General features: G+C 34.0%; 2 protein-coding genes and 1 pseudogene across 2 annotated transcripts; 2 read left to right on the top strand and 1 right to left on the bottom strand.

The window, feature by feature from the left end:
• The first annotated feature begins 210 nt into the window (after nt 1-210).
• LOC124828609 (putative L-type lectin-domain containing receptor kinase VI.1 pseudogene) lies at nt 211-2,376 on the top strand (annotated as a pseudogene).
• A 13,037-nt stretch (nt 2,377-15,413) lies between these two features.
• LOC124820797 (uncharacterized) lies at nt 15,414-16,391 on the bottom strand. The gene has a single exon (XM_047292563.2). It carries the CDS (start codon nt 16,331-16,333, stop codon nt 15,515-15,517), a length of 819 nt encoding a protein of 272 aa, XP_047148519.2. The 5' UTR covers nt 16,334-16,391; the 3' UTR covers nt 15,414-15,514.
• A 2,853-nt stretch (nt 16,392-19,244) lies between these two features.
• LOC148190845 (putative disease resistance RPP13-like protein 1) lies at nt 19,245-23,994 on the top strand. The gene is made up of 2 exons (XM_088102266.1): nt 19,245-23,145; nt 23,614-23,994. Exon 1 carries the CDS (start codon nt 19,382-19,384, stop codon nt 23,123-23,125), a length of 3,744 nt encoding a protein of 1,247 aa, XP_087958392.1. The 5' UTR covers nt 19,245-19,381; the 3' UTR covers nt 23,126-23,145; nt 23,614-23,994.
• The last annotated feature ends 1,468 nt before the right edge of the window (nt 23,995-25,462 follow it).

Genomic DNA, 25,462 nt, shown 5'->3' with positions numbered 1-25,462 from the left:
TCAAAGTTCAGTTGTCATGAAATTTATGGCAGAGAAATTTCAGCCCCATTTCCAACCACTTTCTTCTACACCACAAATGATAATAATGGTTTTACTTGTTCTCTGATGTATCATATCACTCACTTACATGTTATTTGGCATTTATACATACTTTTCTTTCTTGACCTTGTCCACTTGCTTTGAACCTATAAGTATATGCTTGGCATACATTTTTTGACATCAAAATTCTCAAATGGCTCCAAAAACTCTCTTTGGCCTCCTCATCTTTCTCTTTCTGCTTGTTTCTTCCACTGCTTTTTCCTTCACATTCCATGGCTTCAATGAAAGCAATATCACCCGTGAAGAGAAAGCAAAGATTGACAACCAAGGTAGACTTGAGCTTACAAGAAGAGAAAACAATATTGTTGGCCATGCATTCTACAACGAATCCATCAAAATACTTCACAAAACTGCTTCAGTCCAGCCAAAGGTTTTCTCCTTCAGTACATGCTTTGTTTTCTCAATTGTGTCACCAAGCGCTGGTCCTGGTGGCTTTGGTCTTGCCTTCACAATAGCTCCTTCAACACGATTCCCACAAGCTGAAGGTGGCCATCTTCTTGGTCTTTTCAACTCCTCCAATGATATGAAATCCTCAAATCACATCTTAGTGGTTGAGTTTGATACAGTTAATGGCTACAAAGATGCCACTGACACTGTAGGAAACCATGTTGGGGTGAACAAAAATGGTATGTCCTCAAATATATCCGAGCCTGCTGCTTACTTTGTAGATGGCAAAAAGGAAGAGTTCAACATGGAGAAGGCTGACGCTGTTTGTGTTTGGATTGAATATGATGGTGAAACAGAAATACTGAATCTCACAATATCCCCTTATTTGGAACCAAAACCAAGCAAACCTCTTATATCTGAGGCTGTTGACATCAAATCTGTCATGAAGGAGAGCATGTTTTTTGGTTTCTCTGCATCAACAGGTAAGAGGAAAGCAAGTGCTCATTATATTCTGGGGTGGAGTTTTGCATTGAATGGGATTGCCCCTCCATTAGATTATGCACTACTTCCAAAGCCACCACCAAAGGAGAAACACTCACAGTCTTTTCCTTGGATCAAGGTTATAATTGGCATGTTGTCTGCTTTGACATTTATCTTGTTGTGCCTTTTTCTTTATGTGACACTCTATAAGAGATACATGGTATTTGAAACTCTTGAGGACTGGGAAATGGATTGTCCTCACAGGTTCAGATACAGAGATCTTCACCTAGCAACAAAGAGGTTCGTAGAGAGCCAACTAATTGGAGTTGGAGGCTTTGGTTCTGTGTACAAAGGGGTGTTACCCAGAACAGGAACTGAGGTTGCTGTTAAAAGGATCCTGAGAACTCCAGCCAAAGGAATGAGGGAATTTGCAGCTGAGATTGAAAGCTTAGGAAGATTGAGGCACAAGAATTTGGTGAACCTTCAAGGGTGGTGCAAGCACAAGAATGATCTCCTTTTGGTTTATGATTACATTCCAAATGGGAGCCTTGACTCTCTCCTATTCAGCAGAAGCTTTGTTTTGGATTGGGATCATAGATTCAGAATTCTCAAAGGTGTAGCTGCTGGGCTGTTGTATCTGCATGAAGAATGGGAGCAAGTGGTGATCCATAGAGATGTGAAATCTAGCAATATTCTTATTGATGGGGACTTTAATGCTCATTTAGGTGACTTTGGCCTAGCAAGGCTTTATAGCCATGATAAAGAGTCACACACAACAAGTGTGGTTGGAACCATAGGGTATATTGCACCGGAGTTAACTAGGACAGGAAAAGCATCTACAAGCTCTGATGTGTACGCATTTGGGGTCCTACTTCTTGAAGTGGTTGCAGGAACAAGACCTGTTGGTTCATCAGATCAGTTTTTCTTGGTGGATTGGGTTCTCGAAAATTTCCAACTGGGTCAGATTCTTGAAGTGGTTGATCCAAAGTTAGATTCAATTTATGAGGAAGAGGAAGTAGAATTGGTTCTGAAATTGGGTCTGTTATGCGCTCAAAACAAAGCTGAGTATAGACCTTCTATCGAACAAGTGACTAGGTACCTAAACTTTGATGACCCTTTTCCTGATATCTCTGATTGCAGATACTATGATTCTCAAAGTAGCACGACAAGCTTAGGGTTTTTAGAAGCCATGTCTACGGGTAAGACTTCATCCTCGTACAGTTTACCCTCCATTGACAGGAGTACAATGTCCATAGAAGCTGGCAGATAGCAGAAGAATATTCATCCAATTTGTTCTTTAATTTCCTTTCACCATATTAATTCCCATTTAATTGTTTGTACCTACTACACTTACTTTATCTTCCACCCAATTTATGAGACTTAACTGGTACGTACTGATCATTTTATTTTTACTAGTCTTTGATTTAAAATGATCTAACTAAAATGTTTAGTAGTCAAATAAATTTTGACTTCTGATATTTAGTAAAATTTAGCTTCTTGAGTTTGAGAAATTTGATATCTTCTTTTTCACGGATTAGTTTGGTCTTCTCTTATTCTTTTAATAATTCTTTTCATAGGATAGTAAGTGATAGATGTAAGAACTTAATTAAAATGTATAAATATATTATGACTAACAAACTTTTAATGAAAAAAAAGTTATTGTTTTGGCATGTGTGGAGTGGTCCGAATCAAGTATATATTTACATGAACAGGACGAGTACAGCCATTCAGAAAATGATCCATGGACTCTTGAAAAGTAAGAGTATTTCCTCCCTACACCAACTCTCCATTCTTTTTTTGCACTCCATATTTTTCTAAAAATTCTAAAACTATTCTCTACACTTCAAAATATCTTATAACTTATTTTCCTTTTTCAATAAATTCTAAAACTATTCTCTACACTTCAAAATATCTTATACCTTATTTTCCTTTTTCAATCAATTTTGAAATTTGTTAAATAATTTTTTTTTAACATATTTTAAAATTCGTTAAAAAATCTTTAATGAATTATAAAAGTAGTTAAAACTTTTGAAAAATCCTTCAATAAATTTTAAAATCCATTTTTATAACAAATTTTAAAATTTGTTAAAAATTTTTTCAAAAATTTAAACAGATTTTAAATTTATTTTTGAAATGTGAGATGGAGAGGAAAATATGAATGATGCAAGGATAAAGACTCAAAAAGTAATAAATTTAAAATGTTCAAAAAGAAAATACTAGTCAACTGGATTTGATTTTCAAGCTACCTTTCTACGCACAAGTCAACAAGAGAAGGAAAATGTATGAGAGAAGATAAGAGTTTACGTATCGAGTAATCTTATTTGATGAATCATTAATAAATAGATATAAAAGACTTGGTGGGCTTTCTTGTTTATATATCTTTTATATAAGTTATTTTTATTTAATATAACACTTCCAGCTTATATTGAATTTTTAATGTGGTGTACATCCTATAAGTGCAGTTAGTTAATATCGGTCAAATCCACTCGTAAGCTAAATTCTTTAGTTTAATTTATAATCTATGTTATTTGTGTGAGCAAATGCAATAATTAATGTATGAGTGATTAAAAATATAATCAGTGGTGTAAATGGAACCAATTTGTTTTCCCACTAGGTTGTTTGCTTAAGGTTGACATGGTTGTTTTTCCAATTTGTTTTGTTATTCTAATATTATGACATGGTTCTTTACTATATCATACGTATTCATAAGTATGTATTCACTTTAACCTCTTATTTTACATGTTTAGGTGCTTTAATATTTTAGAAATACAATTTTATAAACATGAATTGAAGTTCACAATTGTCTGGTCCCTTGTTAAATTCTATCCATAGAATTTAAAGATAAGGTTATATAGGTTTGGTAATAGTTTAACTAATTATGGAATTTTATACGGTCATGTTAGAAAGTAAACAAAACCAGAATCAATTTATACTTTTCATATAAATTGTTGTAAATCTTACATAGTAGACTAATTAAAAAATTTCAGTTTCAGTACCTTGCGTGTATGCTTTTGTTTTCTCTCTGTCTTGTTCTTCGTTGTTCCAGTGTGTGTGCCATTCACTGGCTTGTGGTGTGCGGTTATCTGTGAATCTTAGCAAAGGCGATATCTCCTTTTTCTCTCTGTCTTCTCTCTAAACACAAAAGTTGTGTTTTTCTTACTCAGCTGCCAACACATCTGAGAGATTATAACCTGTCTTATGATGCAACAATTACATCAGAAGGTAATTTCATTCATTATGCTTCAATAGTAGAACCTGAACCTATTGAATTTGACCAGGCTATGAGAGATGAAAGGTGGTATAAGGCTATGCAGGAAGAGATAGACTCCATTGAGAAAAACCAAACTTGGGTATTGATAGAGTTGCCTCCCAACAAGAAGCCAATAACACTAAAGTGGATTTATAAGTCAAAGATAAATCCACAAGGTGTTGTGATTAGGCACAAGGCCATATTAGTGGCCAAATGATTCCTACAACAAGCTGGAAAAGACTACGGAGAAGTTTTTGCACCTGTGGCTAGAATAGAGACAATTAGATTGGTAGTCTCCTTGGCAACACAATTTCACTGGACTTTGCATTAATTGGATGTAAAGTCTGCATTCTTAAATGACAACCTAGAGGAAAAAATGTATGTTGTTCAACCTCAGGGGTTTGAGGTCAAAAAGCATCCAAACAAGGTGTATAAGCTGAAGAAGGCTCTGTATGGGCTTAAGCAGGCTCCAAGGGCCTAGAATCAGAGGATAAATGGGTTTATGAGCAACATTGGGTTTGAGAAATGTGTCTCTCAACATGGGTTGTATGTATAGTGCTGTCAACACAATGACAAAGCAGGAAAGTTGATAGTGTGCTTATATGTGGATGACCTGTTAATCACAGGAAGTAGTGAGGAGAAAATCTCTAATTTCAAAATCCAAATGTTAAAGGAATTTGAAATAAGTGATTTGGGAAGGTTGAGTTATTTTCTTGGGATTGAGTTTACTAAGACTGATGGTGGAATTGTGATGCATCAGTCAAGATATGCATTGGACATGTTAAAGAAATTTAACATGCTCAATTGCAATTCTGCAAATAGTCCAGTAGAAGTGGGTTTGAGGCTGGAGAAATATCATGAAGAAGAAGGAGTAGACCCTACAGATTATAGGAAGATGGCTGGGAACCTAAGGTATCTATGTAATACTAGGCCTGATCTCAGCTACAGTGTGGGTGTTATAAGTAGGTACATGCAGTGAGAATTTCTCATTTGAATGCTGCTAAGCGCATCCTAAGGTATTTGAAAGGTACACATACATATTGTCACAACCGAGATCGCGACGGGACAGCGACCCGAAAAAACAAACAGGTTTGAGAAAAAAAAGATTTGTGGAGTCGCCACCATAATTTATTATGGAAAAACTATGGAAAACCAAAAAAATAAGGTATGGTCTGCGAAAAGTAGATTTTTAGGTTCGGGAATCGGTTACGCGTAAGGAAGGTGTTAGCACCCTATCGCGCCTGCCTAAAGGCAGTACCTTTAATTAAATGTAAAAAGGTTGATGTGGTTTTTTTAGTGTTTAATTTTCCCTAAAAAAATAAGATAAAGAAACTATTAAGAGACAAAAAAAAATTTTTTGTTTTATGAACCCGACAAAATTGACCTTGGTCCTACGTACATCCATTTAATGGACAATCAGGGATCACGTAGTTCTTTATCTAGAAAAAGGTTTGTGAGTTTGTTTAAAAAATATTATAGATTGATTTGGATTTTTGAAAAGTGAACACGAAAAAAGATTTGGTTTAACAAGATTGATATTTTTTTATTTTAAAGATTTTGTATTTTTTATTTTTATGAACGGTGGAAAAAAAAAAAGAAAGAAACTGATCATATGTCGACGTGTATCTATACTTCAAAAATCATGATTTTTAAAAGAACGTCATTTGTGTATAAAAAATAAAACCTTTAGAAAAAACCTTCAAATTGCAACAAAAAGAAAAAAAAAAAGAGGGTGTGAAGATGACGTACCTTTTCAGCTTTCAATACTCTCTAATTCTTCCTTGGTAATTTCTGTTGGCAGAGTTCCTCTAGCGTGATAATTTACTTTTCTCTATACTCTCTCATACCTTTTCTATCTCCATTATTTCATAGTGTCTCTCTCTATTTTTTTCCCCCCCTTTTTTCTATGGCAGAGTGTGTATTTATATACACACATCGTGATATTATGGAAACCTTGCCTTAATTGTGAATTAATTGACAATAAAACAAAATAGGGAAAGAATTGCCTTAAATGTGAATTAAATGACAATAAAACAAAATAGGGCAAGAAATAGTCATGGTTGCCAGAAAATAAATTAAATAATATTCAAAACATTGATTATCATTATTATCATAAAATCATATTTTCCTCTTTAAAAGCAACTGATGCAACAAATTATGTAAATATACTATTTTAATTGTTGTTTATAATTATTAGCATAATATTAATTCAAATTATTACTATATTAAACTAACATTTCAAAAATATTGTATTAAATATTTTATCCCTTTTACTCACCATTAATTATTATTATCTTATTTTTTGCTATTTTTAAAAATTTACTTACCCGGACGAAATTGGGTGTTGACACATATGAAATACTATTGCCTAGACGAGAACCAGGAAAAGAGGTACAACTTACATCTTATTCAGATGTAGATTGATGTGGGGATAAATGTGACAGGAAGAGTACAACTAGGTACGTTTTCTTCCTTGGAGGAGCACCAATTTCATGGACTTCGACAAAGGAACCCGTAGTGGCTTTATCATCCTGTGAGGCAGAATATATTGCTTCCTGTGAAGCCCCTTGTCAAGCAGCCTGGCTAAGTTCATTGATGAAAAGCCTGAAGGTTGGTTTAGATGGAAAGATGAGACTACTTGTTGATAGCAAGTCGGCCATTAATCTAGCTAAGCATCTTGCTTCTCATGGGATAAGCAAACATATAGAAACCAGGTTTCATTATATTAGAGAACAAGTGAGCAAAGGGAAGTTAGAGGTCGTTTATTGCATATCCGAAGACCAAATCGCAGATATATTGACCAAAGCACTTAAAGGAGAACGCTTTCTAACCCTTAGAAAGCAGATCAGGGTGGTAAAAGTTGAGATCGGTAAAGATCGGTTGAAAGGGGTTTCGAAAACCTAGGGTTTTCATCGCATGAAGGATATGAGCTCAGAGAAAGGGTTTTTCGCATGTTTAATCGGTGAAAAACGTTTCGTATGCTGAAAAGGAAGTGTTTTTGCCGATTTCAATCGGTAAAAATTGTTCAGATTGAAGCAGGAAGGAGTTTCACCAATTCAATCGGTGAAAGGAGGTGTCTTTCTTCAGAAAATGTGATTTTTCGTTGAGATTAGGGTTTTGTTTAGGGAGGTGTGTTAGAAAGTAAACAAAACCAGAATCAGTTTATATTGTTCATATAAATTGTTGTTAATCTTACACAGTAGACTAATAAGAAAATTTCAGTTTCAGTACCTTGCGTGTGTGCTTCTATTTTCCCTTTGTCTTGTTCTTCGTTGTTCCAGTGTGTGTGCCATTCTCTGGCTTGTGGTGTGCAGTTGTCTGTGAACCCTAGCATAGGTGATTTCTCCTTTTTCTCTCTGCCTTCTCTCGAAACACAGAAGTTGTGTTCTTTCTCTCTCCAGATCTAATAGGTCATGCATGTGCATTGTAGTTTTATAAATCACAAAATGATGCATTATGTTGGGAAATATACCAACTCTATAGTTTTTTTGACAATTCACTCAACAATTCCTTTATATAGAAATTTTTTCAGTATACAAATGAGTTTTTTTGATAATTCACTCAACAATTCTTTCATATAGAAATTTTTTAAGTATACAAATGAGTAGGGTCGAGAGACACACCTTTCTGTTATCACCTTCTTCTTTTTCTTACTTCTGAATCACTTGATCCAACTTCTTCGAGTCCAAACTGAAGTGGGTACCTACTAAAGGCACTCTGACATTTAAGTCAGATTTTACTTAATGAACTTAATTCACAATTAGTTATCAAAACTCAATTCCTTACCTATGTAGTTTACCCTTATATTTTTAGGTATTTTGTGGATCTTAAATTGATTTGACCCAATAACATTAATGTTTGCGTTGATCCAATTATAATCCAATACTCAGAAGCCCATTTTACCTGTTTAACTTATAATTTAATGTAGAAAACCATTTAGCTAATATATCGTGTTTTGTTGGCAATGACTTATTGCATATCTTACCGATGGGATAGTACACTATACCATCCAGAAATGAAGTTATATTTTTCAAAAACTCTCTTTTTGGTTTCTCAAAAACCTTTACAAAGTAACGTAAGAAATACGTTTCCCTGACAAATATTGATAGCCAACATGTGGCATAGAATGAAGGAGAGTTTTTTTTTGTGTTCTTTTTCCTTGCCGTTTAACCTTTATAAGAATTCTCTTTTGTATTGTTTTTATTTGTCTTGTTCCTTCTCGGTTTTTCTTCATCTATCTTTTCTACCAATTTAGGTGGACCACTCTAATATTCTTGCAACTCTTCCGTAAAACTCGTACATATACTTTGGTAAAGACTTCATCAAAATATATATATATATATATATATATATATGTGAGTTATTATAGTTAGTTCGAATTTTCTCAAACATTAATTTTTTGATTTGTAATATATCATTAATCAAATGATATATCATAAATCGATGAGCTTCAACTGGCAAAAACAATATTTTGGTGCATTTGTTTTTAATTATTGAGGAAAACAAATTATGAAAATGGATAAATCGTATAAAATAATTATTTGAGGGAAACAAAGTTGACGTTGAGTTACGTTAAGAAAACTTTGGTTCAGATATTTTAAAATAATGTCGTACTAACATGATACAATTGCGTATAAAATAAATAGAGAAAAAAATATTAAATTATTGTTATAAATTTAGGGACTGAAAATACTTTTAAGTCATTATTAAAATATAGTTTTATCATGATTTTATTTCACTCAATAGATATATTAAAGAGTATGATCTAATAAGTTCAATTAAGTCTCTTCATTTTAGAATAAATTCACGCAGTTCTAAATATGACAACTAAATTGGTTAAATTTGAAGAGAGATTAATTCTAATTTTCATTAAAAGTTAAGGAACTAAAAACATATTTAACTATTTATTATTATATGCTTGATGTAAGTATTATTCCAATGGAAACATAGGCCCATTACCTATGATGATCCTATAAATACAATTAATATTTCCAAGGAATACATACTTCATAATCATCTTACTATATTCATAAAAATCTTAACTCTCTCACTGATTTAAGTGTGAGATAGTCTTTCATAAGTGGATCTCCCCACTCATAACAGTAAGGGATTCAATTTTGGTCATCAAGAACATTCAAGCCATTGTTAGGATCTTGACACTTGTCCACAAATCTATGCTAAGATCCTGGTAAGATCAATATCAAATACATATTCATCTACTTTAAGTTTAAAATTATTAGAAAGTTTAGAAGATATATACGAGAACAAATGAATATAAAAAGGAAAAAAATTAAAAAAAGTGTCCATCATCATTCTTTGAAGTTTGTGCATCAATTTTATGTTTCTCAATTACATGTAACCACTTCTGACTAAAAATTTAGCATTCTTTAAAATCATAGTCAATTTTTGTAAGATCGAAGAAAATAGGAGATATAACTTTGGTGGGTTTAAATATTTAAAAGAGATATTATAATTAGATATTGTAGATATTTTAAATGATATGTTGAGATATTATTATCTATAATTAGATATTATGGCTAGATAACAATAATATATATTATTGATAGATTCATTATAATAAATTAGAATAAAATGTATTATTATAAGTGAGAAAATGTGCTAATTACCGAAAGATTATTATCGAAGGCCTTTGGGCCGTCGGTAAAGTTGATATACTGAAGGCTTTACTGACGGTCATGTGAGATGGTGATTACCGAGGGCTTATGCCCTTCAGTAATGGGCAGCGAATTTACTGAAGACTTTTGCTTTGGAATAGGCATGCACTTAATGAAATCATAATTTGGGATTTCCCTCTTCCATTTTCCCCAATTCTCTCCTTGCGAAAGCTTCCCCCCAACTTTCACTCCCAATTTCTCTCCATTCTCCCCCACCCTAATCTTTGTCTCCCTCTTTCTTGAGCCATTGTTTCTCACGTTCTTGAGCTCCTTTTTGCTTACGAGGGTGGTTTGGCGATGTGAGGAGGTGTTTTCGCTGCGTTAGGGGGTGGTGTCGCGATGTGGGCAAAGCTTCTACTTGGCGAGGAAGGCTAATCCAAGGCTCTAGAGAAAGAGGGTGGTTTTTTGTTTAGAAACCCTAGAAAGTCTAAATCAAAGAGAGAAAAACAGAGGAAGAAAAGAGATTGCCGTTTTGGGAGAAGATGAGAGAGAGTGACAGGAAACTCTTAGTGTAACAGAAGATTTGTGGTGTTTTAGGGTTGTAGATAAAGCCTTATGATTGACCAAGGTATGGTGAAACTTACATTTGTTTGTTTACGGTTGTATGTTATATGTATTCTTGATTATCTTGATTGATAATCCTTGTTTTGATACATGTGTATATGATTATGATTATCTGAGGTTATTATTGGGTAAGAGCTTGTGTATGAATGGACATAGGGTTTATGTAATATTTGTGATGATTTTTACATATGAATGTATTATGTATGTTTTTTTGGGTTATCCCAACAAAGGGTTTGATGCTAAGGGAGAACAAAATTATTATGCTTGGAGGTTTCCATACAAATATATGTTGTAAGTGTTGGGTTATTGGGTCCATTCTTATGTGAATAATAGGCCAAATAATATGGACCATTAAGTATTACTTTGTTTTAATGGAGATGGGTCAAATTAGTAGGGCACATTAGAGTCATTTGAAAATAGAAAAAAGCCAAGTGAGAGAGAAAGGAAGAGAAGAAGTCATTCTCGCATAACTTAAAGCCTCCACTGGTGTTTTTATCGTTGTCAAGCTATTCACCGTTGGATCGGGCTGCGCTTTGAACAGTAGGTTCCAAACATATGGTTCTTCATTCTGACCGTTCAGATCGTCAATTGGAGGTCTATTTGGGGGAAAAAATAGTCGCGCATCAGAAGCTCTATTTTGGAGCATTTCATAAAACCTGCACTAGTGTTTTCGTCATTGTGAAGTTGTTCACCGATGGATCGTGGGTTCCACATGTATGGTTCATCATTTTGATCATTAAGATTGTCAATCAGAGGTCTAGTTTGGGAGAAAACAGCCTCATAGCAGCTTTGTTTTGGAGAATTTTCATCTTCTTGGTTCTCATTTCTAAGCATTACGTCTAGTTAGTTTTGCTGATTGAGAACCCTATTTGGTACTTTTATCGGAGACTATTTTGCACCCTATTATTAGGGGTATAACATGTTAATGATTGGATCTGGATGATTCAAGTGATGTATTATATATGTGTTTGAGTATATTTGCATGGGTATGAAATGCTTGAATGCATGTATGATGTGTTAACTATGTTTACACGTGATCTAGGGTTAATGTATGTATGTTTGAATGCTTGAATCTTGTCCAAGATGTGTTTCGATTCGACAACAATTGATTGTCATTAGTTATAATCGATTATCTGTGCCTTGGTTTTGAGTGTGATTTCAAGAATAATCGATTATCTAGGATGATAATTGATTATCCCTTCCTGCAGGATGTTTTTGGGTAAATTTCACTGAGAAAATTGATTATCTTAAGTGATAATCGATTATCACAATGCATTTTGGTGAAAATGGTGAATTTGATAAAGAATGGACGTGAACCAAGCTCGAGGTGTTGTGGAACATAATGATAATCAGAGATTGAGGTTAGTGGTTATGTTTAGGGTTAGTTTCACTTATGGTTGAGAATGAAGCATAAGTGAGTGTTGAGATGTACCTGAGTGTGTGATTGATGAGCATGAGAGTGGAGGATAAGTCTAGTTGTTGTACCTTGTAAATCTTGGTTCTATCTACGAATATGTGCTTCCTTTTTCCTTGTGTGCATTGAAAGGAGATGATCTGTAGGAGAGGCTACAAATGGGCTGTAGGAGCGGTTACAATCGATGAGATAGGGTACAGGTGTGAGATAGACTTTTTCCACTATGGTATTATGGTAGGATGATGCTCATGGTGTTGTTCATGACTAGGATAATCATGATGGTGGTGTATCTATGATGATGATTATGGTACTTGAGATGCTCTAGGTTATGTTACGTTGATAGTGGTGTTACTATAATGGTTATAGTAAGTAGTTAGCATGTGTGCTAATGAGTGGATAAACCAAGGATCTATGTGTGAGATGTTAGTGTTAACATCAAGGGCTAGAGATCAAGGATCAGTGATCGAAGTTCAAGGATTGGGGATCGAGGATCAAGTAATTTAGTATAATTGAATTGTTTATGTTAGAGGATTAGGAATCCTATTGTTATTACTACTATGTATGGGGTTTTTTATTATGGTTGGTATATAATCAGAAGGTATGTATCTTTTTGTGTGTTTGACTATGGCTGGTATAAACAGAAGGTATGATGGAAGCAGCTCCAAGCTCAAGCAGTTCCACGACTCAAAGTGACGCAACAGAATGAATTGAAGAAGGAAAACGGAGGTGAACACTATGTGTTTGATGAAAGCACTTAAATTTCACCCTTCTTTGCCGCTGAGCGCTGGCGAATCCAGAAGGCACTTTGGCTAGCTTTTCCCAATCTGAAAGCTGTCGTCTTCAATTCGGAAAGCACTTAAATTTCACCCTTCTTTGCCTCATTTGCTCTCTTTAGCTTGGCAAGCCTCCTAGGAGGCATAGGCATGGTTTCCAACCTTTATTGGTGACCTACAAAACAATATAAATGTGTTTAGTAAAGAAAATTCATCTAAGACTTAGATAAGGAAAGAGCTTTTGTCGAAAGTCTTTATTCACTTTCCTTTCTTAGTCTTAGTCTAAGTTGATACTTCTTTGGATAGCAAATCCCTAAAGGAGTTGCCATCAAGGTATGTATCCTGTATTTTTTTTATAATGGTTGATATAATAAGAAGATATGTATCTTGTGTTTTTTATTATGGTTGATATAATCAATATGTATGTATCTTGTTGATTATAATTGTTTTATTGGTAGCTCACCCTATACATGTTTGTGTTTGTGAATGAAATTATCGACGATAATCGTATAATGTGTTATACGTGAGCAGATAATACTATAGATGTTCTAGAGGCGTGATGGACTCGAGAGAGGATGAGGAATAACCTTGGGATTCATTTAAAGCTATTTTGTTTTACAAGTTAAGACAATATAATTAAAGTATTTCCTTCGTTATTTTATTACTCGAAATAATGTAATTGGATAAGGCGTTTTTTAAGTATGTTTCCGCGCTATGATACATTTCTAATTTTACCGATTTTTAATAAACCGTGACATCTCAGAAATCGGGGTGCTACAATTTTGGCTAAGTATTATTTTAACAAAAAATCACTCCTTGCTTAACTTGAGCATTCTTTAAACAAGAAGTCACTCCTAGCTTATGATAGAGAAAATACTTTTATGATCAACAATTCATAGGTTTCACTCACTAAAGAAGGGTATATGTCTTTTAATGTTTACAATGTTAAGCATTCCCTATACTATTTTATTAAAGGTTGAACACAAATTATGTTCTTATAAAAGCTTTTAGGCATAAAAATATTTGGAAAAGATTTCAATACTTGCAAATAATGACTTTGTCTTTATATCTTTTTCTTTAAAAAGTGTCTAAAAATGATTAATATCTAGATGAAAATAATTATTATAATCTTTTTTATTAGCTATTGAGTAGCTTGAACTCATTTTGAATATCTTCCTCTTCTTTTTCTACAATCTATCAAGCTTGATCATTGAAAATCATTGAATGTGATTCATGCAACATGAATTGCTCTTATCTTCTTCATACAACATCCTTGATAACTAGTAGTACTTATCTTCCTAGGTTACATATCTTTTTATTTCAAATCATAGTAAATGGACACATTATATTAGGCAGACAATAAGACCAGAGTTGAAATATGTTTGAGTCAAGGTAGTTGGTAGAGAAACTAGCTTTAGTTCAAATCCCAAGAGATTGTTTAATGTAGTTATCTTTGGTGTGGATCTTCTTAGAAACAGATAGTGAAAATATTCCCTATAACACAAACACTATATTGCATGCAACACATTCTATGACGGGCCTAAAAGATGGTTATTCTGGCATAGTTATGGGTGATATAAAAAATGTGTTCTTTTATATGCTAGGAGACCTAACACAATAAGCAGTTGAACTTACTATGTTAGGTGTAAAAATATGTGTCTTAGTAGCTCAGACTTACTATCACATGGGTTAACAATCCTAATATCGTTAATTGTGATTTTATGTATGAAGATGGAATGACATGCAGTAAAAAGAAAAATGAAATGAAGAAAATGTAGATGAAGATGAATTGACATAATTACTGTTGGAAATCTAAGTGTGAGTCTAAGTCCCACGTTGAATAGAAACGAGAAAGTGAAGCACCATATAAAGGTGAAGACCTATTAATCCATTATCTTAAGATTTTGAATAGAGAATGATGTCAATCCCTTATGTCGTTGGACTTAAATCTTATTGATATTGCGTCTTCTCAATGAACTCCTTCCTTTATAAACTTAACAAGTGGTATCAAAACTAACTTAGACTCAAATATGTACAATAGTCCAAATAAATTGCCAAGAATAAAGGAGAAACTAGTAAACAAAATCTATGAAAACCATTATCCAAATTAAAACCATCATCATTAAATTTTCGATTTCCTCTGTTCAAGGCATTTTCACAATGTTTGAATTGTAACCACAATTTATCACCTTCATTTTATATTTAAACGACCTATTTATATTGTTTTTTTATATAACAGTTAAACTAAAATAAAGATAATATTATAAATTTAATATCTACTGTAAAATGGCCTGTATAGCGTCAGTTGTAATTTAAAATGTTTATTTCCGTCTATACTTTTATACATTTGTTTAATGTTCCGTATATTATTTATACGAAAACATAATGACGAGAGTTTTTCTTATTTATTCATTTTTGTTACAAATATGGTGTGAAATTTTACGAAAAAATCTTTACTTCTTTTTTGAATCTTTATACAAAATCTACATATTAAACATTTTACAAAATACGATTTCTTTTGGTAATGAGTTGAATTACAATGCTCAAATCACAAACCTAGTAATGTCAAAAGCTTCGAAGTAAAACAAAAGCATTCACTAAAAAAATAAATTATTTAAATTTAAATATTTTCTGCTACCGCGCCTAAATAATAGCTAGATGAAACGAATTCAACCCGAATAAGTTATTTTTTCTGGAAAAAGATAATTTCTATCACATTGAATCGATCTTTTGTCACACATAAATGCACATTATCAGTATTATTATTTCAGTAGCTAACATAACACATGGTATATATATTTTATACACATATATATATAAAGATTTGTATGAAATAAAAATGAAAAAATGAAAGAACTAGTAGCTCTACCCATCAAATATCTTCTTTCACGTTTGTACAAGGAATATAAGTTGATGAACCAGGCTTCTTCTGTTTTGAGCTACGTTGATGTTTGTGCAAATTACTGGAGCATGGCAACACAGGTCTTTCAATAGCACAAAGCTTATGCTTCAAACGCCATGGGAACAGAAATTCAAACCCACAACCCTTTGGAGAAGAAGCATACGAATGCCTCATATAACACTCTGGATAACTTCCACAAGTATCACAATCTTTGTCTTCAAAGTTCCTAGAAAAATGTAAAGCAGATGATGCAGCCAAAGCAGTTGCATCAGGAAGAAAGCGATTGATCATGTAGGTTGGAGATTGGTATCCATTACACTCTGCAAGCTTTAACCTCAACCCTTCATTTTTTTCATTATGAACATTCTCTGATTTCTTTTGCACATAATCTAATGCCTCTGATAGAGAGAAAACATCCATAGCATCTGAGAAAATATCATCCCTGTTGTCATTTCCTACACAACTACCATCTCCTTGATCATGAAATGCATCGTTAGCATCATCAACATCAGTTTCAGATGCTTTTCTTGAAAGAAGCCAATGACTAGGGGGTAGTCTTAGGCGTGGCGTGCCACCATCTTGAGTGCTGCAATTCCTCTCGGTCACTTTTGGCTTACCTGGTGCTTTCTCCCATGAAAATGGAACTCTTTCACTTGTATTTTGGATTGCACATACTGAATATGATGAGCAAGATGAATCTCCAACAACTGAACAACCAAGACGCCTTGTTGACAAAAGGGGTGCGTTTAAGTCTAACTTTCTTGGACGTTTTCTATCCATTGTCTCCATACAAAAGGCTTCAAGAACTAGATGGATTATGTGAGATAATTGTGTGATAGAAGGTTGAAAAAATTGGTGTTAGAGAGGATATCACATTATAGTTGGTTGGGTGGAATAAATAGAAGTAGTTGGAAAAATGGGCATCTCGTGAAAACCATAAAAAACTAAGATCTTTGCTTCACAGGGGCATTGAAAAGTTCTCCTTCCACGTGGGAAGATTTCACAGAAACATTGAACCAGAATTCACAGGAATCAATTTCAGACCATTGTAACGTTGCATGCTGCCCCTCCTACAGAAGAATATCTCCTTACTATTCAATAAAGCGTTACACTTTACACCTAAAATGAGAAACCAATATTCATTGAGAGCACAAAAGCCACATAAAGTTGAAGTGCCAGCTACTTGGATTGGAGGGTTTGGTTCTGTGTAGAAAAGTGTGTTACCTAGCACAGGAAGTTAGGTTGGTGTTAAGAGAAAGATACGAGAACTTCAGCTCAAGGAATGAGGGAATTTGCAGGTGAGATTGAAAGCTTAGGAAGATTGAGATACAAGAGTATGGTCACCCTTCAAGATGGCTCAAGCACAAGAATGATCTATTCCAAATTTATCACTACTTTCCAAGCCTTGATTGTATCCTTTCAACAAATACTTGCTTTGGATTGAGACCAGAGATTCAAAATTCTCAAATAGCTGCAGGGCTGTTGTATCTTCATGAAGTGTGGGAGACGAGAGCTGATCCGTAGAGATGTGAAATCTAGCAATATTCTTGTTGATAAGGACTTCAATGCTCGTTTGAGTGACTTTGGACTAGCAAGTTTTTATAGCCATGATCAAGTTCTAATGAGGAAAGGGAAAAATTGGTGAAAAATTAGGCCACAATAGACATACGAAATGAATAAGGCATAATAGAAAGAGTAACAGTAGATGACACAAATCAACAGTGAGCTATACAGGACAAGTTTGTAGTGTTTTCTCGTAATCCTTATCTGGTCATCTTTTATTTGTATGTATATTTTACTGTTATTGAATCAAAAATAACAGAAAGTGGATTCAAAAATTTCTTCTTTACCTTTCTTTCTTTAAGTCTGTTTCCTCTTATGGTATTAGAGCTTTCCTTGAGCTCTGTCCCTTTTTATTCATCATGTCGGACACAACTCCAATACTTAGGAAGTCTAGAAATTATTCTATGAGATCCGAACCTCAGTTCATTCATACCTTTTTACATTCATCCTAGTGAAGCACCTAGGTATGTTTTTATCACGCCTGTAGTGGAAGCAATATTCATGGTCTTGTTCATTTCAAATGGTTTTGATTTCTAAAAACAAAATGGGTTTTATGCTGGGTTCCATATCCACTCCTTCTCCTTCAAAATCTTTGTTTTCTATTTGAGAATGTTGTAATGTGGACTAATATCTTTGAGAAGTTTTTCTCAAGGTGATTTGCTTTGTACTGCAATGCTAAAAAAACTTTATGGCCTTCACTAAGGTCCAACATCTGTCTCTAACTTTTACACTGCCCTCAGTATCCTCAAATATCTTTAGTCACCTACTTTAAAAATTCACTAAACAGCACACGTGACTAACACGATAATCAACTTCTTTATGTTATAATGAGTATCGATCTCTCCAAATATTACAAGTTTAATCTTTTCTAAGAAATACAAGTATATTCAAATTACAACGAGTTTAACCTTTTTAGGTATTCTTTCTCAATCTTCCCATAAAACAGAAAACTCAGTTAAAACCAACAAAATAATATCTCGAAGAAAGTTCTTGATATTTCATTTAGAATATATTAAGTCTTGTGACACTTTATTGAAAATCTCAGGTCAATTAGAAATAAAATTAATTCAGTATATATAAATATGTGTAAATCTTACTTATAAATCAATTTTGTGATATTGAACTACACTTAAAATTTATTTCTAACAACTACTTGTTAATAAATATTTAAATTTTATAACTTAAATGTACAACATCAATCTTAGCGTGGGTTTAGTTGACACTTGTGTCAGCTATTTGGAACAAATCCAAACGTCGTGACGGAGGGTTTATTTATTTGACTGACACAAACCCGAATGCTAATCATAGCTAGCGTCCAAGTTTTGTCTTTTGTGTTGATTTTTTGACCGACTCTTAGTCTATAATTTCTTATAGTGATTGCTAATATGATACTAGTAAAGTGACGAAAATTTTATGAACAAGTTATTATTATTAATTACAAATGTAAAAATTAAGATGGAATGTCAATTCATCCTAATAACATCAAATTTTATTATCTCCTCTCATTCATTTTCTCTCTTTACTATGAGATTATAAATCGTTTAGTTAAATTATATGAAATGTTCATTGTATTTTTGAAAATTAGATATTTATTTCATTTTTTCTTTTTTGTTTATTAGTTCTAATTTCAATATTATTTTCAGGAATAGATCACTTATAGATTGAACTTGAATACTGACTGGAAGATGAGGAAATGGCGAGGAGGGAATCTAGATCTGGTTATTCCGACAAACAACAACGAATCACATACTTCATCAACTTCCCAATCAATTTTGGGGAATATGATATGTGGAAGACAAAGTGTGCAGATACATGACAATCTACTAATTACAAACAAATTACTCTGTTTCATAATTTTTTTCAAACACTAAAAACAAAACTACATGAATCATACATCTTGGAATCGTATTTTGTCTTATCAACTTTTTATGTCTTTAACCGTATAAAATACTTTTAGGACTTCTTTGCAAAATGGAAAAATTGGAATCCAGTAACTTTATGTCAATTTAGTTCCTCATCATGGTTAGGTACATCATCTTAGCTTTAACCCACTAGTGGGGAACAAAAAGAAGAGTCTTTAGAAAATCATCCAATGAAGAGCCTTGTCTTTTAGAAAAGATAAAATATTCAGCACCACTACGTTGAGCTAAGAGTTAAACTGAAGAGTGTTTCTCCTCGTAAAAGTCCACCTTATCAAGGACCAACCCAACTTTTGCGCCTAGTTCATTTCCTTTGCGTTTCTACTCTGATCATCATTTGTTCGTTCCTGAGATCATGGCATTAGCCGTGGTAGGTGGTGCTCTTCTCTCTGCTTTCCTCGACGTTCTTTTTGACAGGCTAGCTTCCCCTGAGCTTGTCAGCCTGATCCGTGGAAAGAAGCATGACAAGTTGCTTCAAAAGGTGGAGAACCAGCTGATAGTCCTTAGAGTTGTGCTTGCTGATGCTGAGAATCGACAAATCACAGACTCCAATGTCAAAAAATGGCTCGATGTTCTCAGAGATATTGTCTATGAGGTTGATGACTTACTTGACGAAGTTTCTACCAAAGCTGCTACTCAAAAGGAGGTAAGCAATTCCTTTTCTCACATTTTCAATAGGAAAAGGATTGTTAGTATTAATAAATTGGAAGACATAGCTGAAAGATTAGATGACATTTTAAAACAAAAGGAGAGTCTTAATTTGAAGGAGATTCCAGTGGAAAGCAACCAGCCATGGAAAGATCAGCCTACATCTTTGGAAGACAGATATGGTATGTACGGCAGGGATAAAGACAAGGAGGCCATAATGAAGATGGTATTGGAGGATAACACTGATGGTGAAGAAGTGTCCGTGATCCCTATTGTAGGCATGGGTGGGGTTGGGAAAACCACTTTGGCCCGATCTGTGTACAACGATGGAAAATTGAAGCAGATATTTGATTTAAAGATATGGGTTTGTGTTTCTGATATATTTGATACTGTGAAGGTCACAAAAACTATGGTAGAGGAAATTACCAAGATGTCTTGTAATTTGAATGATCTAAATCTACTTCAACTTGAATTGATGGACAAGCTGAAAGGTAAAAGATTCTTCATTGTTTTGGATGATGTTTGGATTGAGGACTTTGATAGTTGGAATAGTCTTACAAAACCATTTTTAAGTGGGATTAGGGGAAGTAAAGTTCTCGTGACAACCCGCAACGAAAGTGTAGCGGCTGTAGTCCCTTTTAATGTTGTTAAAGTATATCATCTAAACCAATTGTCGAATGAAGATTGTTGGTTGGTGTTTGCAAATCATGCATTTCCTCTCTCAGAAGATAGTGAAAATAGAGGAACTCTAGAAAAGATTGGAAAGGAGATTGTTAAAAAGTGTAATGGGTTGCCTTTGGCTGCACAGTCACTTGGAGGAATGTTGAGAAGAAAGCACGCTCTTAGGGATTGGATTAATGTACTTGAAAGTGACATTTGGAAACTTCCTGAAAGTCAGTGTAAAATTATTCCAGCACTCAGACTAAGTTATAATCATCTCCCTCCACATTTAAAACGGTGTTTTGTATATTGCTCACTGTACCCCAAGGATTACGAATTTCAAAAGGATGAACTGATCCTGCTGTGGATGGCCGAAGATCTTTTAAAAGCAGAAAGAAAAGAAAAGACTTTAGAAGAAGTTGGTGAGGAGTATTTTGATGATTTGGTTTCAAGATCCTTTTTTCAATGTTCAACTCTTCGGCCTTCGAGTAATTATTTTATAATGCATGACCTCATGCATGATCTAGCAACATTCCTTGGCGGGGAATTCTATTTCAGAGCAATTGAACTTGGAAAAGAAACCAAAATTCATAGAAAGACTCGTCATTTGTCTTTTGGAAGATTCACTGATCCAGTCTCCGATATTGAAGTTTTTGAGACAGCCAAATTTCCAAGAACTTTCTTGCAGATCAATTGTGAAGATTCTCCATTCAACAACGAAAAGGCACCACGTATTATAGTGTCGATGCTTAAGTACTTGAGAGTTTTAAAATTTGGTGACTACCAAAGTGAGCTTGTTCTGCCTGATTCAATCGGTGAATTGATACATTTGCGTTACTTAAATCTCAGTGGTACATCTATAGAAATGCTGCCAGAGTCATTGTGTAATCTGTACAATCTACAAACTTTGAAGTTGGGTTCTTGCTTTAATCTGACTGAGTTACCTAGAGACATTCAAAATCTAGTAAACTTGCGTCATCTTGAAATTTTTAATACTTCCATAAAAGAAATGCCTAAAAGAATGGGGAAACTAAATCAATTACATGTCTTGGATTGTTATGTTGTGGGCAAGCATAAAGAGAATAGCATCAAAGAACTGGGAGGACTTCCAAATCTCCATGGTTCGTTTTCTATTAAGAAATTAGAGAATGTTACCAAAGGTGAAGAAGCACTAGAGGCCAGGATAATGGATAAGAAGCACATTACACATTTATCTTTTATATGGTCTGAAGGTAACGATGATATCATCGACTTCCAAGTTGAATTAGATGTACTCGGCAAGTTACAACCTCACCAAGACCTGAAATCGCTTGTAATTAACGGTTATAGAGGAACAAGATTTCCAGAATGGATGGGAAATTTTTCTTATCAAAATATAACTAGACTACGTTTACAACATTGTAACAACTGTCGCATGCTTCCTTCACTTGGGCAATTACCGTCTCTCAGTAACCTTGTTATTTCAAACATGAATTCGGTAAAGACTATTGATGCAGGCTTTTATAAGAAGGATGATTGTTCATCTGTGACGCCCTTTCCATCCCTTCAATATTTATGGATTTCTGATATGCCTTGTTGGGAGGTGTGGAATGCTTTTGATTCAGAAGCTTTTCCTGTGCTCGAAAATCTGTATATAGAAAGGTGCCCCAAACTAAGGGGAGGTTTGCCAGATCATCTTCCTGCTTTGGAAACACTCAGCATTACAAATTGTGAGCTTCTGGTCTCTTCTGTCCCAATGGCTCCCACCCTTCGAACGTTAGATATACGTAACTGTAACAAAGTAGCGTTTCATGAGTTTCCTCTTTTGGTAAAAAATTTAATGATACAAGGAAGGCCAATGGTAGAGCTCATGATGGAGGCCATCACTAACATCCAACCTACCTGCCTCCAATATTTAAGTTTGAAGGATTGTTCCACAGCCATATCGTTTCCAGGTGATCGTCTTCCTGCATCGCTGAAAAGTCTGTATATCAGTGGTTTAAACAAGCTGAAATTTCCGGTGCAACACAAACACGAATTACTGGAGTCACTAAGTATAATTAATAGTTGTGATTCCCTGAAGTCTCTCCCACTGATTAACTTTCCAAATCTCATAAAGCTTGAAATCCAAGACTGTGAAAATATGGAGTCACTTTTGGTCTTGGGGTCAGAGTCGTTGAAGAGTCTGAATTATTTTTGCATTGGTCGTTGCCCCAACTTTGTATCATTCCCGGAAGAAGGATTGCGTATGCCCAATTTGACTCGTCTCATTGTTTATGATTGTGACAAGTTGAAGTCGTTACCCAATCAGATGGAAACTGTGTTCCCAAAGATGGAATATCTTCACATATCCAACTGTCAACAAATTGAGTCATTCCCTGGAGGAGGTATGCCACCTAACTTGAGAACAGTTTTTATTAAAAATTGTGTGAAACTACTGAGCAACCAAGCATGGGTATGCATGGACATGGTTACCTCTCTCCAAGTGTGGGGTCCATGTGATGGCATCAAATCCTTCCCAAAGGAGAGTTTGCTACCTCCCTCCCTTGTGTCTCTGCATCTACGTGATTTGTCTAGTCTGGAAACGTTGGATTGCAAGGGCCTTCTCCATCTCACATCACTCCAAGAATTAAACATTGAAAGGTGTCAAAGGCTGGAGAATATTGCCGGAGAAAAGCTTCCTCTCTCTCTAATAAAATTAATGATATATAAATGTCCCTTGTTGAAACAACTATGCCACAAAAAGGACCGTCAAATTTGGCCTAAAATCTGCCATGTCCGTGGGATAAACATTGACCATAGATGGGTTTAACGAGCATGGATGATGAGAAGGTAATTCTACTTCTTTCACTTACATCATCAACATCTAACCATGAAAAACTATTTTTCACAGGTATAGGTAATAACTATAAAAGTCACAGAGATCATCATCCTAGCGTTACAGCTGAACCATAACTGAATTATGTCATGCTTCAAACTATTGCTCTGCTATCTGTTACTACATATTTTAATTTTTACCCTTTTTTTTAGAAATATTGTATTCCAGGAAACTATATACTTCCCATTCTGTGATTATCTTTTTGAAAATGGATTTAAAACTATTTCTGTGGTGAGATTTATATTTATCTATAACCTTAGATACCATTTTGAAAAGTCTGAACTTTTTATTCACTCAACTCTGTAATGTAAGGTGATATTTGTACCAATTTATATATATTATAAATAGTAATGTAGATGTCCAATACTATCTCTAATGTGTATACTGAGTGAAATTCATTTTTGACTGAATCTTGTCGACAGTGTTCAAAAGGAAATTGAAGAAGAAGAGGAATCACCATTTTCACAAAGCTTTTGATGCTCTATATCAGAGTGGCGGTGGTGGTTTAATCAGACTTTCATCAAATTCACTTAAAAACAAACATCAAACTTGCAGAAGAAACGGTTGGAACCCTTACAATTCAGGTTTATTTGAAGGGAGTGAGTCATTTTTTATGATTACAACATTGTTAAGTCCACGACAGGATGTATGTTTGGTTTCCCGTTTGCAAGACACCAAACAAAAGTTCATGCTTTTAGGAACTGAAAATAGAGAAGTACGTTTATGTTGTGAGTGAAAACCTCCCAAAACACCCAAACACTCTGCTTAAAATTTGAAGAACTGAAACTCTAAATTCTGGGGAACACACTGCACTAATGAAGTATTTAAACTTCACAATTTTCAGTACGGACAATTACTTATTGTCTTTCCTTGGCTTTGCTGTTACCTTACAGGAAAAAAAGGTAAAAAACATTGCTCCTAATTAATGTCATGCCAATGTTCGATTAAATTTCAGAAAATCACTTTCAAAATTCAAAAACACGTAAATATCTGTTTAAGTAATCACGTCAGTCAATAAGGTCGATAATTCACTTATTGGTCATGTCGACATTTAGCCGTTAACAATTTAGACGTCGTCGGCAAAAAAGATCAAATTGAACATAAATTATAAATTTAGGGATTACATTGAACATTCGAAAAAAAATAAGTCTCACATTTAACAAAGTTGACGAACATAGAGACCAAATATGATATTAAGTCAAACTTTATTTAGTCTATTATGGATTTTGAATAATTATGGATTAAGTTATAATTATCTTTCAATTTAAATTACTTTTACATTACTATAGTGATTTTGAGAATGAAATGTTTTAATGATATATATTTTAGCACTTTAGTAAAATTTTGTCACGTCTTTAGTCGCAATTAATAAATTATTGTATTTAGGATATTAGAAATTGATGAGAAAATCTCACAATATATGCACTCTGATATTTTTCTGAAATTGAGTCTTACTATTCATTGATAATTGAAAACTTTAAATAGTGGAGATACTTACAATATTACGAAAATAAAACTAAAATCTAAAAATAAAATATCAACTATCTTAAAAATAAAATATGCTTAATCTAATATAAAATAATATTGTACCTAGATAAATCGAAAATTATAACTACGTATCCCTATTTTATCTCTATCAAATCAAACTAAATATTACTAGACCCAACAAACAAATAAAATAATATTTAAACAAAATTATTAATAAAACCCTAAAATTTAAGTTTATCCCAACAAACTCCCCTATAAACTTAAATCCTTAATTCCTTTGTTCGACTTTTCATGTGCATCATCCCACTTCGGGTTTGCTTCTTTCAATCAGAGTTGACTTCTTCTTTTTCCTTATGGCGCTCCTATCATTGGTTGACCTCTTTAATGCTTTGACTGACTTTGTTATGTCTGACTTCTCAATAACCTTGACTAACTCGTTTTTTACCTTAGACGATTTCTCAACAATCTTGGCCGACATCTTCATCGGGTTCTTCTCAACATCTTTATCTTCATCTTCCTTTTCGTCTGGTTGAAGAACATTATATGCTTTCTCTTCTTTTTCAAGAGTCGCCTTCTTCAGCTCCTCAAGCTCAACCCTTAGTTTATTCATAATTTCATTAGCTTCATCTAGAAGTCTCCCTATCCGTTGAATCTCTTCATCTTTTTGTTTGAGTTCTTTCTCCAGGTTTTCCTTCTCCACAATTGTTGCATCCTTTACTAAGATCACTTCATCCATTGTTGGGATTGGGCTCTCCATGTCCATTGCATCCAAGCTATTTGCCA

This window comes from Vigna umbellata, chromosome 11, assembly GCF_029865625.1.
Source record: "Vigna umbellata cultivar VRB3 chromosome 11, Vumbellata_1.0, whole genome shotgun sequence".
NCBI lineage: Eukaryota > Viridiplantae > Streptophyta > Magnoliopsida > Fabales > Fabaceae > Vigna > Vigna umbellata.
Note: the sequence above shows the minus strand (reverse complement) of the source record. Positions and strands in the feature narration are given on the sequence as shown.